This window comes from Chamaea fasciata, unplaced genomic scaffold (genome assembly GCF_029207755.1).
Source record: "Chamaea fasciata isolate MVZ Bird 193981 ecotype frontalis unplaced genomic scaffold, bChaFas1.0.hap1 SCAF_1, whole genome shotgun sequence".
Lineage (NCBI taxonomy): Eukaryota > Metazoa > Chordata > Aves > Passeriformes > Sylviidae > Chamaea > Chamaea fasciata.
In genome coordinates, this window is record NW_027094086.1 from 84,906,483 (window position 1) to 84,928,126 (window position 21,644).

At 45.9% G+C, this 21,644-nt stretch overlaps 2 protein-coding genes across 3 annotated transcripts in view; one reads left to right on the top strand and one right to left on the bottom strand.

The window, feature by feature from the left end:
- Positions 1-10,045: 10,045 nt before the first annotated feature.
- PSMG4 (proteasome assembly chaperone 4) lies at positions 10,046-15,854 on the top strand. Its single transcript, XM_066187455.1, has 3 exons — positions 10,046-10,304; positions 10,391-10,466; positions 15,306-15,854. The coding sequence occupies exons 1-3, from the start codon at positions 10,128-10,130 to the stop codon at positions 15,425-15,427; spliced, it is 375 nt and encodes a 124-aa protein (XP_066043552.1). The 5' UTR covers positions 10,046-10,127; the 3' UTR covers positions 15,428-15,854.
- Positions 15,855-16,815: 961 nt separating this feature from the next.
- SLC22A23 (solute carrier family 22 member 23) overlaps positions 16,816-21,644 on the bottom strand; it is a 110,561-nt gene continuing 105,732 nt past the window's right edge. For both annotated transcript variants that reach the window (XM_066187425.1, XM_066187416.1), the window contains one exon: positions 16,816-21,243. In XM_066187425.1, the coding sequence (XP_066043522.1) occupies positions 20,892-21,243 (352 nt within the window). In that variant the 3' untranslated portion in view covers positions 16,816-20,891. The remainder of the gene's footprint in view (positions 21,244-21,644) is intronic.

The following is a 21,644-nucleotide window of genomic DNA, read 5'->3' on the forward strand; positions in this document are numbered from 1 at the left end:
TGGAGAAGGAACATTTTGCAAACAAAAATTTGTTGAGTATCTCCATTTCCATCTGCCTTCATGGTTTTACATACAGGTTGCTTGCAGTCTGTGTCAGTGGCTGGAGCCACCTGTGCCAGCTGCTGGGGAAGGACAAGGCTGGTAGTAGCCGCAGCTGTGTGCTGTGATCCTCAATGCCCTTGCTCCCAACAAAAGCCCTGGCTGTAACATAGCCCAACTGCACCGCCCGGACCCAGACTACTGAGAAAATTACTAAGCTGTGGGAAAGCCAGCAGCACAGCCCCCTGCCTAATGAGAATATGTAAAAAAATGCAGGCAGAGAGAAGATTATAGGAACATGATCATCAGTGGCTGAAGGGCAGGGTAGAATCAACACCAGCATGGAAAGCTGTGAGGTCCTAAAGGAAGAAAATAGGGAGGCAGCAGAAAACTGCAATGCATCAGCACTGAGGGTGCGTTCATGGGAGCAGCAAAATCCAGCCCTCCTCCCTCTGCCTGCAGCTGCCTGGCCAGCACACCAGTGTCTGTCTCTGCCCATCAGTGCAATAGTTAAACCCCACAGCTCATGAAGGCCAAGTTGCCTTCAGGCCACAGTACCCAGGGTTAATGGCATGAGACACGCACAGGGTGATCCAGGGCTGGGCAGTGAGGGGTGGTTACACTGTCAGTAGTGGCTCCACACCATCCTGTCTGCTGGGCGGGCTCTGGTCACCCAACAAGCTCCAGTGGGTGAGGTCTGGGCCATGGACCTGCTGTATTCACAGCCCCACGACCTCCCAGGCAGCACCCCAGGGGAGCAGTGTCACCCCTACAGTGCTGCCACACCTGCCAGCGGGGCCCAGGACCAGGACAGCTGCCCTGTAGCCCCTGACAGTGCTGCCCATCCTGGGCCATCCCTGGCCTTATCCCTGCTTAGGCCAGGAGCTTCTGGTGCATCCTCCCCACAATGAGCTTCAGCCAGACCACAGATTTTTTTTTTCTCCTATACTGCTGCTATAAGTCATTGTTTCTAATGAATAGTTAAAACTCTGTGACTGTTTATCTCTTTTTTGAGAGCACCTGCCTGCTCACCAATTCCTCTTTATTACACAAGGTAAGGACTTCTTTCACTAAACAAAAGCTGGAGCAAGGCTGTCAGCCAGAATCCCACTCGGTACTCTCAGAAAGGAAACCCTCAGCCCTCAGCTTAAGGACTCTCACTGCAGTACTTTGTCAGCAAAAATTACGGCAGTAAGAAGCCCCAAAGGAGGCTCTAAAGGACAACCCAGGACCACATGACCCCTTTCATGTGCATAGTACCACACATCGTGCACTTGGTTTCCCATAGCACATAATGGATCTGTGATAGTGTTATTTCCTGGTTCATCTCGTTCACACTAAGGCTGATGGGCATGCCCCCATATAAGCATATAATAATAATAATAGTTCAAGCATCTATAAAGTCTTTAAGTATATATAATACGTGGGAATATAAACCACAGAAGCACAAAAGAAAGATGAAAAATGGTTTCTCTAATTAGGAAATTACTAAATTACGAGAAGCAAAGAGCGGGTGAGAAGAGGCAAAGGGCAGTTTGCCTACTACCGGCTGAGAGCGTTGATGAGAAATTGATCTGCTCTCTAATAAATTCACTTGCCTGGCCACCAAACGTGGCAAGACGTTGAATGGACACTGGGGTCCCTGAACCAATGATGGGAAAGCATTTTGATTCCTGTGTGCTCTGCTTGCCAGGCATAAATATTAATAAGGTTCCAGCCTCAGTACTGTTGCTGATGCAGCTGTTTCTACATTCATGTGGAACAAATTCAGTAAATGCAAAAGAGCAAGGCATGAAAGAAAATGTTCACTTGCTTGTCTGAGTTATTCTTGAAATCTGGTCTTGCTCCTTTCCTTTCATAAGCAGGATTTTTTTGGGGACGAGTGTGTGTGTGTATGTTCGGGCAAGTACAATGGGACAAATCTGCACAGTTTGAGGATCTAGTTGCAAATGGCCGTGTCAGAGGGTTGAAACGCTGGCAAGACCCTCATTTGCAGCCGTCAGGTCAGAATCTGGAACCGCAGCGCTACAGGAGCCACATGCTCAGCAAATACTCCCTTTTTGTTTCGATTCTCCTTAAAAAAAAATTCTTTACACATCAGCGGCTCATCCTTGAAACCCCGATAGCAACACGCTGCCCTGCATCAGGACTAAATCTAATTTCTACTGAATCCGTTGCCTCCCTCGACCAGCTCGGATTTGGTATGTTAGGGAGGCAGGAGTCTTTGTAACCGGTTTGAACAAAGAATTTTTTTCCAAGGTCTTCTGCCACCACCCTGCTCTTTCCTCCCTGCAGTTACACTGCGGCTGGCAACGCTGCTTGCTGTAAGAAAGAGTGTGCTTGTCAACTCTTTAACACTTTCTTTTTCCCATTGCTAAAGGCATGATCGTGCAAATTAATTGTAAAGACCTTATCAAGCAGCTGCGTTGGCCTCTCAGGTGCCTCTAATACGCATTTTCAGAAGAGCGGAAAGAAAAGAAAAATGATTTTGAAGGCTGAAAAAAGCCGGTCCCAGATCACTCAGATGTATATTAAATATCTGTCTTACTGGGAAAGAAAATGACGGAGAGATTTCTCTCTCCTCGGCACCAGTTGCCGGCCCGTGTTGGGCTGGAGCGAGATGATTTGGGTGTCAGGAGCTTGCAGCTGAGAAAAGCAGGGTTTGGGGGAGCTGTGCAGGGCTGTGCCGTGCTGTCAGTGCAGCAGCACACCCGTTCTCCTGATGGCAGGATTTACACAAAGACTTTGATCGTCTGGCTTATTAAAGCTAGAAGCATCCTCACCAAGACAGAACTAAGAGCACAGCTGAAAGCACCATTTCCACCCCTTCCTTCCCTTGTGCTTTAAGGAATTCCCGCGCTGGAGTCGCAGTGATGAGGAAAAGGCAGCAAAATTGGGGTGTGGTGGCAGACGACCACTGCGCCAGCGCTGACACTGTCACTTGGGGACATCAGTGTAGGCGATTGATAGGCGCTTGTAGGGGACCAGGGGAGAGAGTCGACCTGTGCCTGCAGATTTGCTCAGGTTTTATGGGCTGAGGCCTCACCGTGGCACAGGTGGGGATGCAGGTAGGTAAGAAATCCATCCAGCACTAGCTCTGAGCACACACCGCAGCATTTTACACAATGACAAGGTGAGGCTCATCATTACAAGGGTTATCTTCTGCTCACAGGAGCAGGTATTTTTTCAATTGATTTGTGTAGAGGCTGGCTCAAATTCTTGAATTAAAAAATATATCACTTCCAAATGGCATGAATTCCTTTGTCCTGCTCTCTCCTCCCATTTTCCCATTTATGAGTCTTCACAGGATTTAGGGACACTTTTCACTGATTTGTGTTTGCCTCACGAGAAACATATAACTTCATACACACAAATCTTTCAATCCTGAGGAAGCCCATCATCCACCCCAGGACACTGTAATAGCAGAAACAGTGCCTGGCACCAGCTTTTTCAAACACAAAAGCAGAAAAGGGGGATAATCTCTCATGCTTTCTGAGAGGGAGCAGAGAAGGATATTTTTCAGCTGCTGTTCAAGGGCAGGACACAGACTTTTTGAAGATGCAGTTTCAGCCTCTTGGGATCATATTTTGAAAATGCAGTAAAGGGACTGGTAACATTTTCCTAGGGTGGTATGTTCTGACAGCAAAACTATTCTGTCTGTTCTGTTGTCATGCAAATAGGGAACACCCCCACTTTTGGCTACTAGTGTGAATTTTATTTTAAATGTTAACTCAGGAATGTGGAAACAGATCACTGAAGTGATGTTTGCAAAAGTTAAATTCTGTGTATTCACCAATAACATCAGATACACTGATGAGGTGTCAAACAGTAGCTGCTTGACATACTTGTGCTAGGAAATAAAATACACACCAGACCTATATCATGCTTTTCAAGAACTGTACTAGAAACTTGGAGATCCTGGCCAAAGAAGCCCTATCCTTATGGATCAGGTGACATTTGCTGCTCTCTAGGAATGTACCAGCTATTGTTTGAGATATTCAATCTTTCTGCTAAACCACTGTGTTCAACAGAGCTGGAAGGAAAAGCCAAGAGAAAAAACTGGATTGAGCTGAGGAACTTCTGAGTGAAAACTGGGAGGCTGCTAAGGGACAATGCCAGGCTTGTTAGCTTCCTTCCTTGCCCAGGGAAGAGGATGCAAAACAATCAAAGCTGATTTTGTACGGCTAGTTTTGCTTGCAAATGGAAAAATGAAAAGGCCATGGCATCACTTTAAAAAGTAATGAAAGAGAGTGGCTGTTTGGAGAACCAGACTAAGAAGCATACCCTTGCTCGCATGCTGGAGAATGGGACAAGCCATATGCAGGCACGTCCAGTTGGACCTGCAGGTTAAGGGTCTTGTGACAGAGACTAATAAGTCCAAGGCTCAAAGGCTTTTGCTTTTGTAAAGAGCAAAAGAAGATTCATGGAAATCCTGGCATCAGCAGAAGAAAAGTACCCAGAGGGGTGGGGAAGAGACCAGAAGTGCAGCAAGTTCCATGACCATGGCAACAGCAAACTATCTGTCAAAAAAAGGAATTTCATTCCACTCCAAAGGCAGCCTGAATCTTGGTCAAACCTTTGTTTATGTGGCTGCCAGTGCTGCATGTTGAATCCGTAATTTCCATGGCTATGAACGTGACTCTCTGCAGCCTGAGCAGACAAGTGAGCCCCTGAGTCTGCAGCAGACTGATGTTCCCTCTGGTTCAAGGACACCACATATCCTCTGCATGTTCAGTTCCCTGGCCTTGCACCGTGCTAGGTGACCCAGGGACAGAAAAATGTCAGGGTCCACCAGGCACGTTGTATGTCACATAAGATCTAGGAATTGAATTGATCAATATAAAGGAAAACATTTTTCAATACTATCTCATGGGGTTTTTTCCCTTCCCGTCTCAGCCTTTCAAAAAGTCAGTTCCATTAGGCTTTCACACCTGTGCCCTTCCCTGTCAGGTCATAGCTGTGTAATAACCCATTGCTCCTGTAGATCTTACTGCACTCCTGACATTTGTGTAGGAGAGTTGGTGTTGGTAAGATGCTTTGGGATTCTCTACCATGAAGTGATCTATCTGCATACAAAATATGATTTCCAGTTGACTGAATAAACCTCCTGTCCCTGAGGGGAGCAATGAGTCACTCCGTGTTAGTGCCTCTCATCCAGCAGCTACGAAACCACACGTCTCAAATGCTCCAACAGACCTGAGACAAGGTCCTCCAATGACTCATATGACAATGAAAGGAAACTGTCTGATTTGATAACAGCAGAAATTTAGGCTGGGCTCACAAAGGTCCTTACAAGCTGTGTGTCACACAGAGTTGTGCTCAGCTGCAAGGAGATAGGCAACAGTTATTCTTCCAGTCTGCAGAGGAGTGAAATAAAGCAGGGTAGAAGGGATTTGCAGGAGGCCACTGGGTCAGTCGGGCACAAAACCTAACAGACATGATTTCTAATTAAACAGACTGTGCAGAGGATCACAGCTGACAGAGAATTGTTGTGCCACCTGTATTCCAGGCTTCAACCCACCTGTACAGAAATCCTAACAGCTGAGGTTACAAAACCCACTCCCCCGCCCCCGCCCCGCCCCCCCCCCCCCCCCCCCGCTAAAAAAAACCCAAACCCAAACAAAACCAAAAACTAAAACAAAAAAAACAACCAACCAAAACAAAAAACCTGTCATCTTAAGTCTTTTGGAAATCAGGAACTGAATTTCCTTGTAGCACTACCTGCCTAGGTACCAACATGTATGTTGAGGAGGTGTCGCAGCAGTTTTGCTAACACTTGTTGTAGCAGCTACTGCAGATGTGGAATTGCTTGTACATCTATATTTTGCATTTGCTTATTAGTGGTTTTCAGACTTCTTTTTTCAGAGAGGGCTGGCTTTGACATTGCTTTGGATTGCAAGATTCATAGCATGAACATGGTCCAGTCCCCTTGCAGATCTCTTAAACTGATTTTCATACAAGTTCACAAGTCTGATTCCTCCATTCCAAAAGCCCTCCACGACTTTTTCAGATGTTCCAGCCTGGATTCTCTTTCCATCCCTTTTTCTGAGACCACAGTTCAGGCTAATCAACACTTGATGAAGTGTTTTGAGTCTTCAGGTTACCCCTATGGCCATGGTTAGATGATTCAGGAGCAACTTCCTTTCACATCTAACCAAAAACCCATGCCAGGACCCTAGGAAAAGGTTTTGTCCAGTTTGATTCCCCAGACTGACTTATCATCACATTAGATGAGCACGAGAAAGAAGGATTGGGCCAGCCCCACCTTAAACTGGTTTAGATAGCCACAACAACACAACCATGGTAACTGTAAAGTGTAAGCAGAGGCACTTCTCCCTTTCTTGCTCACCTGATCCTGCCCTCCATGATGCCAGCACAAATTTTTGAGCAGTGGCACAACAATCTACATCAGAGGATGGATCCAGATGAGAAAAACCATTCAATGATGGAAAAAAAGAAAACGAAAAAAGTATTTTTTCCAGATCCTCAGGTGCCTTGATATAGAGGGAGAGAAAAGGGCCCCCTCAGCCTGATGGAAATTTACATACAATGAGCATCCAAGTTTCAAACAAAATAGATGCCTGGAAGCCTGGGACTGCAGCACAGCTACTGCAGCAGTAGTCTGGTGTCATGGAGCCTGAGCAGAACAGCTGGAAGGTTTTGTTTGGCTTTATCAAGAGTCATTTACTCCTCTGCAGAAGGATGATAAATCAAGAAAGTTATAACATCCTAGGCATCAACAGGTGGTTCATTGACATACACTAATGGTTACCTGCCTTCTCACACGTCAAATTCACTCATTATTCATGCAGGAGCCAAAGCACAGAATACATTTTGGAATCAGAAAAAAATTGCTGCTCTCAGTGATATCCTAGTTCATAAATGTGCTTTATGGTTCTTGACTCCACAGTTACCAGGAAGAAGATTTATTCCTCACTTAACACTGTGCTGGAAGGGAGATGATGATCAGTAAAAATCAAGGTTTAGGTTCTACTGACTCTTATGGAGAACCTAACTTTTGGAGAAGAACAAGGTAGATAGAAGTACATACCTTTAAATCACCTCTCCTGGAGCTTGGATCTCACCTAAGCAGCAATACATACACATCCATATAAACACGCAGTGCTTTTGCTAAGGTATGTTTGCTTTATCATTATTTTTCTCTCCATTGTCTCACTACAGCTCATTCCAGACTCACACCTGACAAACAAGGCAGACTTATGGATGCTGCTTTCAAGGCCACAGAAAGATGGGCATTTTAAAGGAAATACAAGAGGATCCATACACATATAGAGTGCTTTCCCCTCTCATTTTGTAGGGATTCTCATGACCTTGCAGTGCTGAAATCAAGAAATTCATTTCACACTTGATGTTCTGGTTCTGCACAGCTCTATTTGCACACCTGCACTGCAAATAAAAATGCCTAACCAGCATTTTAGTCGCTGGATGAATGTTTTTTCTTTTCTGAGCTTAAACAAGGATTTAGCACGATTTACAGAGAGCAGCTGCATTTCACAGAAAAGCATTGAATACACAGAGCTGCTAATGTGCAGAGGAGTCCCGTGACTCACTTTTAGAGGTCTGCAGGGTTTAGGATAAGGGAAGTTACTTTGGAGAAGACTCCTGGTGAGAAGAGGAACAGATCACAGAGTGATGAAATAGGGGCCGTTCCCTGTAGGGAGAAGCAAGCCTGGAGGCAGCCTCAGAAGCAGCACCAGACATTTGCACTTGATGTGGAATGACCAGTGAACCAGTGACTCTTACTGCAGTCCAGCAGATGACTTTAACAGAGGTTTAGCACACAAGAAGGCCCAAACTTCTACTTTGTGGGAAGACACACTGAGCTAGAACTTTGTTAGAACAGATCCTCCACTAGAACTCCATTGCAGAAGCCAACTCTGACCCACCATAGCAAAGAAACTGGCTCTGAACACTTAGACAAGGATTTGCCTGCATGAAAAAATCTGTCTGCAAAGCTGTGCAATGCCTTACCGTTCACCCTCACCTCCTTTCAAGTCAATGGAAACCAGCCAAGAGTGATTCTTTCTCTCTCAAAAGAGAGACCAAAAGTAGCTCAGGTGAACTGTGACCTAATATTTCCTCTTCTCTCCATTGATCAAGCAAGCCTGGTGCAAATTCCTCCATCACCTGCAGGCGTCTAACCACAGGAATCTCACCACCACCACCTGTGTGGCTCCCAGCAGACATTTTATCCTGTTCCTAGATTTTTATTCCTGCAGTTCTCCTGGCTCCTGGCTGTTTTAGCTGGCAGGCCTACCTACCCAGCTGCAGAGTAAACCTGCAGCTGCAACAAGCAGAGAGAGGGAAGTGTTTGGTGCGTGCAGCCAACTCTCTCTCCCTTCCAAGGTGGCTTTTGTCACCTGTTTGCCTGCCTGTTTTCACAGCTGCCACAGGCAAAGCGTCAGTTTGCAACAGGCTGTGGGGACAGGGAAAGGCTGATTTTTGAGCACCAGCACAAGACTCAGCTTCTGCAGTACCTCACGTCGTGGGAGGCCAACCCATGCTGGGGAAAGAGCTGGGACTGGTAGTAGAGTGGGGGGTACGGGAGGACCAGCACAAGTCTGATGCTTTTTCAGCAGCGAGGCAGGGGACAGACATAGTGGAGGGCTGACACCATAGATCCCATAATGCTTTGTACAAGAAGCAAGTGACAAATGTAGGGCAGGGAAGATGGCGTGCGACCCCCCCTCTCTCCAAGCTGATTCTGTGCCATGGGATGTCGGGGTATGGCAGCTTAACCGGGCTTAGCTGCGTCCTGGGATTTAGTGTCAGTGCGGCAGCATGGGCAGAAATTAGCAGGGCTGAGGATTTTCTTTCGGCAGATGCCAGGAGAACTGGAGTGGCTCAGGGAAGAAAAGTGATGAAGGGCTCCATTTCCTCTACCCATTTTTTCAGTGGGAAAATGAAATCTTACCATTTAGAAATGAAAATTTTGATTTCCAGTGGTGTGTAGGAAACTGGAAGCAGAAGAAATGCTGATTAAAAAGCCAATCTGTACCCTTAAAGTGCTTGTTCTTTGTGCAGCGATGACTGCCCTGCCGGTGGTGTGAAGATACGTGTCTCAAATTGTAAAGGGCCCACGGCCCTCAGGGAGCCGACAATATTCTTATCAGCAACAGACGGCACAGTTACTGAAAATCCTCCCCAGTAATGACCGACTTTGCTGTGCTCCGGTGGAAAGAGCGATGAGCACAAAATTCACACTCAAAGTAGGGCTTTTAATTATTCACTGCTCCATATTATCCAGAGCTATGCGAACCCGAATCACTCCCTTCGTAGATCCCCAATGCTGAAAACCTCCACAGCTGAATGAAGCCAAGGTCGTCGTGACCTTCCTCCCCCTACCCGAGGCTGCAGTGCACCACGCTGTCCCTTTCCCTTTAGTCTGAAACCGCGGGGCTCCTCTCGGGTGACTCCCCGGAGCCACCGGTGTGCCAGGAGCGCCGTCCCCACGCAGGGGCTCACCTGCCACCTAGTGGGGTTTCCCCATCCCTGCGGCTGCCTCCGCTTTATCCCGATCCCTGGCGGGCAGCGGGGCAAAGCCCGGGGAGGCTTGAGCCCCGGGGAGGCTTGAGCGCCGGGGAGCCGTGCACGGCGCTCACCGGGGCTGCGGGCGTATTCCCACGCAGGGGGTGTGCCCCGGCGGGGTGCCCGCGCACCGGGAGCGTCTCTGTCTTTTGGGATGGGAAGGGGAATAGTGGGAAACGGAGGGGTGTGCAGCGATCGGGGGGAGCGCAAGTTCAGGAGGCAGCGGGCACGGAGGAGGCGCGCTCCCGGGGGAGCTGTACCCGGGCGTACGTGTTCGTGCCGGGGGCTCTGTGCACGGGCGGAGGGGCGTGCACGGAGCGGGGTGCGGACACCGGTGTGCACATCCGTGTGCGCGTCCGGCTATTCCAGGGGGAGCGGGAAGCGCGTATCCCCGGGGGCCGGACGGGGCGGTGCCTCCCGGCGGGGCGGGCGCGGCGGAGCGGAGCCAGCACCGCCTCCCGGGGCGGCGGGTTGGGCCGGGCCCGGCCTCCCGCTCGGGCCTTGCGCGCTCAGGCCTGGCCGCGCCTGGCGAAGCGGCGATGGAGGCGGCGGGCGGCGGCGGAGCGGCGGGCGGCATCGCCCTGCACGACTTCAGCGGGCAGCTGGGCGAGCAGCGGGTGCATTTCCATGCCATGCGGCTGCGGGACTCGCTCTTCCTCTGGGTGGGCGCCGCGCCCGCCCTCGCCAGCCTGGCCGTCGCCATGTGCAGCCCCCGTGTGAGTGTCGCCGCCGGAGCCCCGCCGCCGCCCCCAGCCCGCTCTTCCGGGACTAAGCCGTGCCCTGTGCTGTGCTCCGCTTGCAGGACAGCATCCCGGTGGCCGCCTCGCTCCTGGGGGACCCCTCGGACACCGCCTCCTCCTGCCTGGCGCAGCGCTTGGGTAGGTGCGGGGGTGCGGGGAGCCGCCTCCCGCCGGGAACGCCGCGGGTCGGGCCCGGGCCGGGCCCCTCCGGTGGCCCCGAGCCGGCAGCCCGGGCTGGGTGGGCGCAGGGGGATGCGGTGCGCGCTGCCCCGGCCGCAGAGCCTCCCTCCACTGCTGCAGGTTGCGACAGCTTCCATCCAGTCCACCGATTCGCTTTTTATTGCCGTCCGTGTACGAGTCTGCGGCACCTGAGTCAGCGGCCTTGGGCACGCTGTGCACTATCAGAAGTGAATTATTTGATAGCCTGGCTTTGGGTGCGAGGCAGGGGCAGCCCATGCTGCGCCTGTCGAGTAGGGTTTCAGGTGACCTCCCCTCTGTGACACCGCTGTGCTGGTGGGCGAGCTGGCCGTCATGCCAGGTACGTGCATTTTACCTGAAGATGAAGCCAACCCTCATCACATGTCGCTTAATGACAGCTTGCAAACTCCCATGTCCATACTGAAAAGATTAAAAATACACGGCCTAATGCATCCTAGCACCTTCACCTCTGCCAGCTGTATCGTGATGGTAACTCATCATCACCCACCAGTGGCCGATGCAGCTCCAGCTGGTGAACTGCTGATGCGCTTGTTGCCAGGTTTTAAAAGCAACATGCTGAGCTGCTCAGTCTCACCTTACTTCCTCTGTTTCAGATGGAAAGGCCACAGAATTATTAATGATCTGTGTGTGTATCACCGTTTCAGATAGTATGTTCTGAGTTTGTGTTGTCAGGCACTTCCATGAATCTACACCTGCTTCTCCTCCATGGTCACATATAAAAAAGGGTTGCTCACGAGACTGATCTCTGAAAAACAGTATTAGCATCTTTTCTTCTTCGCAGTAACTTCTCTTTTAACAGACGCTGTTTTAGTCGACCCTGGTGGCACAATTTTCTCTACACACTGAGTTCAATCTTTTCCACTCTAAGTAATAATTTTATGGGGTGCTGTATAACATGACTTCTTTATGTGTAATTAGTGCCTTATCCTTAGGAAGTCAGTAAAAATGTAGTCAGAGAGGATTTACTTTGGATAAAGTATAGTAGTTTATTCCACTTGCCATTTGGTCTCCTTGTAACTCATTTCTTCTGAATCTTGCTCTAATCTTCTGTGTAGCATTGCAACCCAACTGACAGCTCTAAGTTATTTAAGTGACTCTCATACTTCTTTTGGTTTTGTTTTTTTTTTTTTTTTTTTTTTTTTTGGTACATGTGCTTGCTATCTTCAGTCTTAAAAGATTACATGTTTCATAGCTGAAGTTCATAATAACTTGCCATTTCTTCCATTAGTTCATTCAGTGTTCTAGGACAGAGGCTGCCTGAGTCACCTGACTTCTTTCTCCTTGTGAGTTGTCTCAGTTTTGCTGCCTTTTTTTTTTTTTTTTTTTTTTTTTTTTTTTTTTTTTTTTTTCCCCTTAAGGTGCTGTTATTATTTCCATGGCTAATCTCCCATACTTTGTTACTGAGAACTGATACTGTTGCTTGGTACTGGTCCATAGGTTACTCTTTATCCTTGGAGTATAATGCACCTTCCTGTTTTCTTTTTCTTTGTGTGCTTTAGGTGTCTTTTGTTATTTCATGTTAAACTTCTGAGCCAGCTAGGCTTTTGGTCCATGTTCCTCTGTTTCCATGACATCTATCCACTGGGCTCCAGGTTTCCTTGCCAGTCAGCTCCTTTGATATTATTTTTATGTACTGTTCTTGCTTGTGTGATCTTGATTAAGGTGTATTATTTTGAGGAAGGTCTACAGACCTTGTTCACCTTTGGTTTAAAGGGGAAAGTTAATAATACACTTATGGCTTTGAATAATTATGTGCTTGCTCTTTACCTGAGCTTCTGGGAGAAGGAATACATCTTTTTGAAATCTCACACCATGGTCTTTAGGACAGGTTTTGACAGTCCAGCAATTTAGGTCAACTCATGGTCACTTAGTCCAAATTTATTTATTTATCTACTTTTAAATTTATTTATCCTGAGACCAGTGGATCTGCAAGATCATCAACAAGCATCCCTGTGTCTTTGTTTCACAAAAGTGCTTGGTGAGGAAATGTGTGCTCGGTAAGAAATGTGTGCTCAGCCTCAGCTAAAAATACCCAGCTTTGCTGCTATTGGTGTTTAGTTTTTCTTTGGGAATTTAAATCTTGTTACTCCCACAATATCTGTAGTAGTAGGGATGCTATTCACAGCCAGGTCTGACTTGTCACCATTTTTTCTGTGCAGTTTCTTGTCTCCACAGGCAGTAGCAGGAGTAGCACGTGATGCCGTTTGCACATAACTATTTCCATTTCTTACACTTGCCAGTTACATTCCATCGTCTGCTCTGTGTTCCTGCAATGTCAGGTTTCCTGCCCTGGAGCAGGAGTTTCAGTGCTGCTGTGCATCACAGGGCACGCATTCTCCTTTTGTTTTATTTATAGTTTGGTAGGGGTCCTAGCCACAACAGCTGCATTTCATGTATTGGCTCTATCTCCTTCCTTATTTCTGATTTTTTTTTTCTGTTGCTGAGCGCATGTGTGCTTCATTCTTATTCTTCTTTCTACATATATCTATCTATATCTGCTTGTATGAGGTGCGGGGACTGTTTCCCACCACCCTGCCTGATTGCTTTGGCACAAGATGTGTCTCACTAGTCAATAAACCCAAATTCTAAGAATGTTTCCTGTATGATACTGGAGGCCAGCTCTTGAGAAAGTCCTTGTCCATTAATGCCTCCCTCGCTTGCATATCCCGAAATCACAGTGCTTTGGGCTGCAGTACTGGTTAGTGCCATGTCTTCAATCTTCTTTCTGTAGGGACTGGCAGACTCTTGAAGATCACCTCAACCTTTTCTTTGCGTATTTCACAGCTGGGCACTGGTCACTTTCGTCACCTCTTTTCCGGCATAAATAGTGTACAAACTCATGTCTAACATTTGTCCTGCCTCTTCTGCTCCTGCTGGGATCTTCTTCAAGCTTTGATTTGGGCCTTTGCTCTGTGCATGAGTTGTAGGAGCAGACCTGTGCTGCTGTAGTTTCTCCTGGTACTCAGCACGTCCCGGACAATGGCTGTCCTTCACTTTGAAGAGACAGTGCAACAAGGGTTATTTACCAGGCTGCATGGGGAGCAGACCTGCCAGGGGGCTTTTTAGGTAAGCCTTGTCCTTTGCAGTTTTCTGCTTTGCTCTGAAGCTGCAGATGGTCTTCCACCGAGGCATAAGATCTGCCCTCTTTTGTCCTTTCCACAGGAGCGCACATGTCCAACTGAATCCTCAGGAAGCAGGGACAGAAAAGGTCCCCCTGCCCCTCAGAGCTGGGGCAGAGCCCTGGGAACAGAGGTCCTTGGCACAGGCAGCCCAGAGGGACTCCTAGATTCACACAGTTCCTGGGAACTGGAGCAGCATCCCAGAGACTCTATAGGCAAACATAATTAAGACGTCGAGTTTTGACACTGCAGTGCACTATATAAGTTTTGTTAGCTAGGATAATGGTATTAATTAGTTCAGAATCAGCATTGCATTCATTTAGGGCATGATGATGAAGCACTAGTGCTTACAAAACATGCTGCTTCATACCACAAAAATCTAGTGCCAGGTGCTAATTTTTGCAATCAGAGCACCACGCTGCATTATATCAGCATTTTGTACTGCCAAGTCTTAAAATGCAGATGAGACCTTGCATTTCAAAAGCAGCTCTACTTACTGAGTCAGGAAGCTGGTAACCTGTTAGAATAGAAAATAATAAAAAACTCATTTGCATAATGAAAAGGCATTAAAGGAGTTGTTTAACCACATTTTTTACATACATATATATGGGTTTTCTGTGTTTAACCATTTAGTTTCCTATTTAGAAAGGATTGAGGTCTTAGGAGTCTTAGTGTCTATATTCTGAAGTTTTAAAAATTCAGATGACATTTTGGAATATTCAGCAGAGCCAGTCTCATTTGCGTCTGGGATCATTAGATCCCAGCTCATTTCTGGACAAGAATATCTCATGACCCAAAAACTATTTTTTGTCTTCTATTTTACACAACTCAATTTAAATTTAGTGCCTCTTTCCTATATGGTGCTTACATTTCTCACAAAGTTAATTTCAGTAATATATAAAAAGAGCCACAATTTTGCTATATTACTGTGGCAAAATCTAAGTAGGATGGCATTTTATTTATAAAACACTTCTTGGTGTTATCTCTTCTACTCTGATAATTAAGTCTTCTTGTCCCACTGGACAGGTTTTTTTGTCACTGTTAATTAGCTCTGTCATGGAAGGCAGCTCTTAATTTTGTAGCACCTCTCTCTAGGTACTTGTCATTACAATAGCCTGGAACTTGTGCTTGGCTTCATCATGTTCAGCAGAGACTCTCCAGCCTCTTGGAGCATTCATGGACACTGCATGAAAAAAGGTTAAAGGAAACAAAATTGACAGCAAGCTTAGACAGAACTGGTGCATAGCTTTCTGGGGCCTTTTAAGGCTGAATTTCAGTGGTAAGAGTTCAGTACAGTCTGTGGTTTCACTTACAATGTAAGATATTTAAGAAGTGTCCAAAAATCCACTACAAGCACTGCAAGGCTTTCCAGTGACTAATGGTGTCTTGTGTCAGATGAAAAACTAGTTGACAGCCACCAGTCTTACATTGTTCACTTCTGTGATGTGCAAAATCTTGCCCAGCTCCCCAGTGGTCAGGGACATGTTCTGCTGTTACTTTATAACTGCACCCAGCACAGCAGGAGTGGAGAACATCTTAGGAATCTGCATGATGTGGCTTTTTAAGAGGCTTGCTCAAATACCATCATCACTTTTACGTAAGAATAAACTCTGGCTGACTACTCTGTTTTGTGTTTTAGCCAGCAAGACCAAAAAGCAGATATTTGTCAGCTACAATCTTCAAAACACAGACAGCAATTTCACCTTACTCATAGAAAACAGGATCAAAGAAGAAATGACAGCTTTTCCAGAGAAGTTCTGATTGTGCATCATTGTAAAAGAAGATGGAGGTTTTGTTTCAGAAAAACTGATTGCAATTTTCACACTGACATTAAGTTAGTATGTTTCTTTTGTATTATTTTGATTGAATGTGTGGTTGTTATTAAATATAGATACACTTAACTTGGATTTTCTTTTTTTCAAATAGTATTTGAATTTTCAAAGCTTTTTTTTTATTGTTTTTTTTTTTTTTTGCTACCCTGCCAAGTAGGATAGCAAATGGATGCTGCAGTGGATGAACATGATTGGAAAAGTGCATGTGGTGTCTGGCCTCCATGCAGTACTGGGATCTGATGGCAAATCAGTTCCAAATGCTTTCTGTACAATTAATCTACTGTGTACTAGCACTAAACATAGTATAGCAGCTTTTAGTGTTCAAATAAAGAAACCCCACATTTTTGTATGGTAAAGCTGTGACATGAGTGGAACTTTTGTCCTTTTAGCAACCCTCTTGATTGTAGTACTGGTGCTAAACAATGGATTTTACTAGAAGGATTTCACAAAGGGTTATTTATGCATCCCTGAGGACTACATAGAAGGAAAAAGCACAAGCTGAGTTCTGGAGCAATAGATAAATCTGTCAGGCTGCTAGAAAAGCATCACATGTAAATTGAGCATATACATAAAATCAGAGGGGTCTACTACCATGACCATCAGTGAAAAGAATCCTGCTGCTATATCTCTGGACTTGCTTTCAGATAGGATGGGTATCCTTTCAGAAGCACATCCAAGGACTGTTTTGTTTAATGAGATGGCCGCTAGGAGTTAACTATCCAGGTTTTCCAGGTTGGTTTGTTTTTTTTTTTTCTCCCATTCCAAGTTGAGCCCTAACTTAAGCATCAGCTTCTGATATAAACCAAAACTAAACTGCTGGTGCTGCTTCTAGACAACTGTCCTAGGCACCTACAGAAAAGTGATGAATTTACCTTGCTGTGGTGCCACAATCAGGAATTAAAAACTGTAACCAGGAGGCTGCTGCTGTAGAAGGCACAACGGCTGAGTCTCTTGTCCAAAAGGGTTTGAACACCCAGAAGCTTCAGTGTCTCAGATTTGGTGTGGGTGCAGAGGGCCCCTCCTTACCTGGTGGGAATAGCTGCCTGTCCTTGGCCACGGTTCAAGATCAGAATAGCAAAAAGCAACTGTTAAAGGGTATTTTCTTTTTAATTTACACCACCCAGGAAACAGTCAACTATGCTTCTGTAATTGACTATAAAGGATAATTAGTTGCAAATCAATGTGCTGTTTTAATTAGCCTGATTTACAAACAGCTCATTCTGTTTTTAGAGCAGGGTAGGGCTATTTGCTGGGGCATCAGCTGCTGCTGGGTGTTTGAGAAGTCCCTGCAAGGGAGCCAGACCAGGGAGAGCAAACTGATGGGACGACGTCATTTTATTCTGTACATTTACATACAAAGTTCTTCTCAGTAGGTACAACAGATGTAACATCATGCAGACATTTAGCTTGTAAGACTGTTTTCAGTACTTGATTTAAGCTTGTGCTATGAGGAAGCACCACCAGACTATTCATGATCAAAACATACAGTAACACGATTCTTTAAAACTTCATCAGAAACTGAAATGGGGAGGGAGATCTCACCCACTAGACAAAACACACCGTACTCCTTTCCCAAAACATTTTACACAATACATTTAAAATGAGGTTTGTAATTTCATTTTTTTCTTAAAAAATAAAATAAAAAAAAGTTACAGTGGGGGAGATCATCCCCCCACTCAATAGTGTTGTCTTATGTGCCAGCTACAGGCGCGACTTGATTTGACATTCACAGAGTTCAGTTAATGGCACTTCTGCTTCCAATTTGGTGACCAATAAAGTGTGTGGCTCCAGGAAGTGGCAACAGTTAAGTAAAATACTTCCACTAAAAAGAATGACAACAAAAAAAGCCTACTCAGTGAAACCCAAAAGTAAATCACACAACCCCCTTTCAGAGTGGTCACAGAACACTTGCAAACAGGTGACTGTCCTTATCCGTTTGCAGTGTGTCTGGCAACAAAAGCAGTACTGAAACCTTAAAAGGGGGACAAAACCCCCAAGATCAAGCATAATGTCACTTCACATTTTTGTTTGAACTTGCAAAGATGGAGAAAGCCCTTAAATGGTAAACCCAAAGAAAAATCTACTGGTGGGCTTAGAGGTTACTGAAGGTTCACAGAAAAAGGCCAAAAATGGACAAGACAGCTTGGACTGTTTCCCCTGTTGTGGTGGCCAGAAAGAGCTGCCTGAGAAAAACCTTTCCTGGTGATGGCTGCAGAGGAGACAGGGCCGAGGAGCCAATGATGCAGCAGGCTGGGAACTCCAGCAGGGAGCCCTGTCCGGCTGCAGGCTGAGACAAGGCAGGGCAAGCATCTCCATGCTTCCTTTCTGCCCTGCTGCATCACCTGGTACCTGGCTCCCCCACACAAGATAGGTTTAAGTGAAAGCTTTCCAACTCCGTGAGCATGTGTGGAAGAACATAATCATCACAGAAGTGTTCGTGTTTTCAGGAAAAGGAGCAAAACTGGAACTGCCAAGGCAGGAAAATAGTCTTTGCTTTTTTGTCGTGACAGAGGCAGAGGGCCAGACCGACTAGAGAAGCTGGGGTTCCCTTCATTGCAGATCAGTACCGACTACCTGGTTTCAAGCAAAAAACTGAAAAAGCAGCAAATCAAATCAACCTCGTAAGATATTTTTCTTAAAAAAAAAAAAAAAAAAAAAAAGAGTTGCTGCATGTTCCTGTCACCTAGTGTATTCACTATCTAAATGTTGATATGTTTAAACAAGTTTTCTTTTCCCTGTGCCTGTCATCGGAGAGCAGCCACGAGGACAGGAAACGATAAAGCGCTGTGGACAGCAGTGGTGGGCTCACCAGGACCACTGGCAATACTGGAAGCAGCCGGGTTAACAGGCTTGTGGATGGTCTGCAAGAGCTGTACCGCAGCTTGAGCACACGGGCCACGAAGAAGACCACGAAGGAGGAGCCACTGGCTCCACGGCACGATGGATGGCAGGATGCTGCTTTCTGCCTCTGTGCTCACGCCTCCTCCTCCTCTCTCAGGCCCTTCTCTTCCCTGAAGCCTTGTTTTGCTTCTTCAGCTTTTTGTCGTGAGCCCATTTCTTTTGTCCCCGAATGTGTGTGGCTTGCAACAAGTGTCTCACGTCGAAGGTAAAAGGTATTGCACAAATTTGGGGTGTGAATACTGCACAAATGGGGAAGGACTGGATCCTTTCCTCAGGTGAACACAGACTGCAAAAGTCTCGGCACAGAACAAAAAGAAGCGGCTGCACTCAAGCCTGACAGTAAAACTTGAGTGTAAGGAAGATCAGGCTCTTGCTGTCACAGCAAGTTTAGCAAAAGGTGAAAAAAAAACAGTAGTGTAACTCTGGGCGAAACTACCATCAACTGGTCCAGTGTTTCTTACCAGGCTCAAGAAGAACCCAAATGTCCTCATCATCCTCTGTAAAAATTAGCAGCTTTAGGACAACATTGTTACTCTCAACACAACCACCTCTGTTGCTTCTGCAGGTCTACCTGTCCCCTTGCATCTGTCAGTTTTTGGGGCTGTGCTACTTTACTGCATGGCCTGCCGAGGAGCATGGACCTCTGATTTACTGGGGACAGTGAGAGGACATCGGCAGCCTAATGAAGGATGGAAATCGTTAGGTACAGTAGTTAATTGACAATATATACAGCACGGGAGGAAGGGGGAGGGAAGGTAGAGAAGGAAAGTGCAAATGAGCACTTCTCCCCCTGCATGTGAACGCGAGATGTACATCAAACAAAGTGGCAATCATACGGACACTCAGTACAACATTGACATCCTGCTGCTCTGTTTGAACGTCTGCACTACCGAGCAATCACAAATGGATGGCCTGAGTGAGAAAGGAGAAGAGGAAGGGACAGAGGGGAGGGTTAACTACAATGCAAGAAAGCTGTTTACAAAGTCCTTGCATTGAACTAGATCCTCACGATAGTCTCTTGAGTGAGAACCAAAAGCCAAAGGCCAAAGAAAATAGTTGGTTTGGGGGCTGGAGGAGAGAAGTCAAGTGGCTGCTATCAAAGTGCCATCTGCACAGCAGGAGGTAAACTGGATGTTCACGTTGTTTAGCATTAATCCAATTTAAGTAAACTTTTATCCTGAACTAAAATCTTACAAGAGCAGTCGGGAAAGTGGGGAAATAAGGGTGAGCTCATTGTATATTCTTGGGTCAGAACCAGAACACATCTCTAAGAGCCCAAGACAGCTCAGTACATCATTATTCACAGGCTATCAATTAATTCCTTTCCAACAGTCATTTAGGCAGTTTTTCCACTTAAATTGAAAACCCTGGTTCTAAAAACACTTAAGACCATACCAGGATGCTCATTTCCCAGGAGCAGAAATCCCGGCTATGCTACCTTTTGGAATAAAGGTATGGATCATTGCCCATGCTCCTTATTATTTATCACTGCTGGTCTATGCTTTTTTCCTGGAGCAATCAGAGATCCTGGGCCTCCTGATAATTATAGCCATTCTAGGCAAAATTCATTTTTGCATCATTAGTCAAATCATTTGCATCATCTACATTACTATTAAGGACCAGTGGCAACCACCTAAAATAGATTAATATACTCTTAAAATGCAGAAAGCTGATTCTCATTGAAAAACCAGCTTGTTTGGGTAGGATTTTCTCCAATGCATTCAGTGAAAACAAAAAAGGACTAATTTAGAAAGTAACTTTTAAGTGCACATGGGCTACAAAGACAAATATAAGCTGCATAAAATGCAGTCAGAGTTTGAGTCACAACAGGTTTTGCTTTGCTTTCTCTTCTTTTTTTTCTTTTCCTTTTTTTTTTTTTTTTAGTGTATACAAACACAGCAGGCAATCTGGGCACTTGGACTTCCTAGACAGGCAGAAGAATGTTGCACAAGTCTAAGTTTAAGTCAATTCAACTTTGCAGCAAATCCCTCTTTCCTTTAAAGAAACACAAAAACAAAACAGAAAACAACACTCCCCCTCCCCCCATGGTTTCTTTCTTGGAATGGCTGCACCTCTTATAAGATGGCTTCATTTTTGTGATCTATGAAAGGAAAAGGAAATAAAGTGCTTCTTGAGAATAAATCAAAATAAATATACATATTTAATGGCAGGAAAAAAAAGAGTTCTGAAGGGCTACCGCCAGTCAGGTCTTTTCTCAAAAGAGTCTTTTCCCCCAAAACTTTTCAAGAGTAATCTGCACATCCATTGGAGATGCCAAAATTTGCTTAAGTAGCAGAGTTGAATTCTTCTAAGTTTGTGTCTGCTCCATCACTGGTTTGTAAAATCTGTGCAAAACACCTTTGCCCAAAGTGCTACTCCTCCCGCACAACAGCATCAAATAAAATACAAAAGGAAGAGAAGAAATATAAGGAGGGGAAATAAAATAATTAAAAAAATAAAAAGGAGAAGGAAAAAAATCCACCCAGTTACATCTACTTCATCCCGTTGGCAGTGGTGTTCTCCGAGATGCCGTCACTCACAGCTGCTGAGTCATGGAGGCCAGAGTAATCCTTGAGTTCAGAGTTTGTCAGGAGCAAGGGCTGCTCCCCCTTCTTGTGTGGCAGGAGGGGCTGCCGGGTGTAATGTTCCCCATCCGGGATGTTCTCAGGCAGGTTCTGGTTCTTGCTCTCCGGCAGCAGCAGGATGCAGATGATGCAGATGAGTGTGCAGCAGGCAAAGATGACGTGGTGGAGGAAGTAGCCTTTCTGGTTGTGGAGCTCCATGATGGGGGCAGTGAGGCGGCCGAAGCCTGCGCTGGCCAGGACCAGCCCCAGCCCTCCTCCCCTGCAAACACAAGCAGAGGGGGAAATAATGACACTCAAGTGTGATTTCACATCCATTTAACTGCCCCCACATAAGAAGAAGAGAAGCTTTACCATGTGAGTGTGTAGACAGCACTCTAAAGTATTTCCAGTTCTAAGTATTCCCACATTCAGTGAGGGAGAAGCAGATTTTGCTTAGCCACCCTTCTCCACTTAGACAAGACACACCAAGAAGCAGTAAGTGTAGAAGTCAATTTTGGCTGCTTCTGAAGTATCTGGCACCATTCAGCAGTGGAGGCAGGAGATTAGACTTTACAAGCCACTGCCTTGATCCATTATACCAAACATTGAGTGCTGGAGTATTTCCTACATAAAATCATGTTATGGCTGGAACTTCTCAACACATTGGAGATGTAAGAAAAT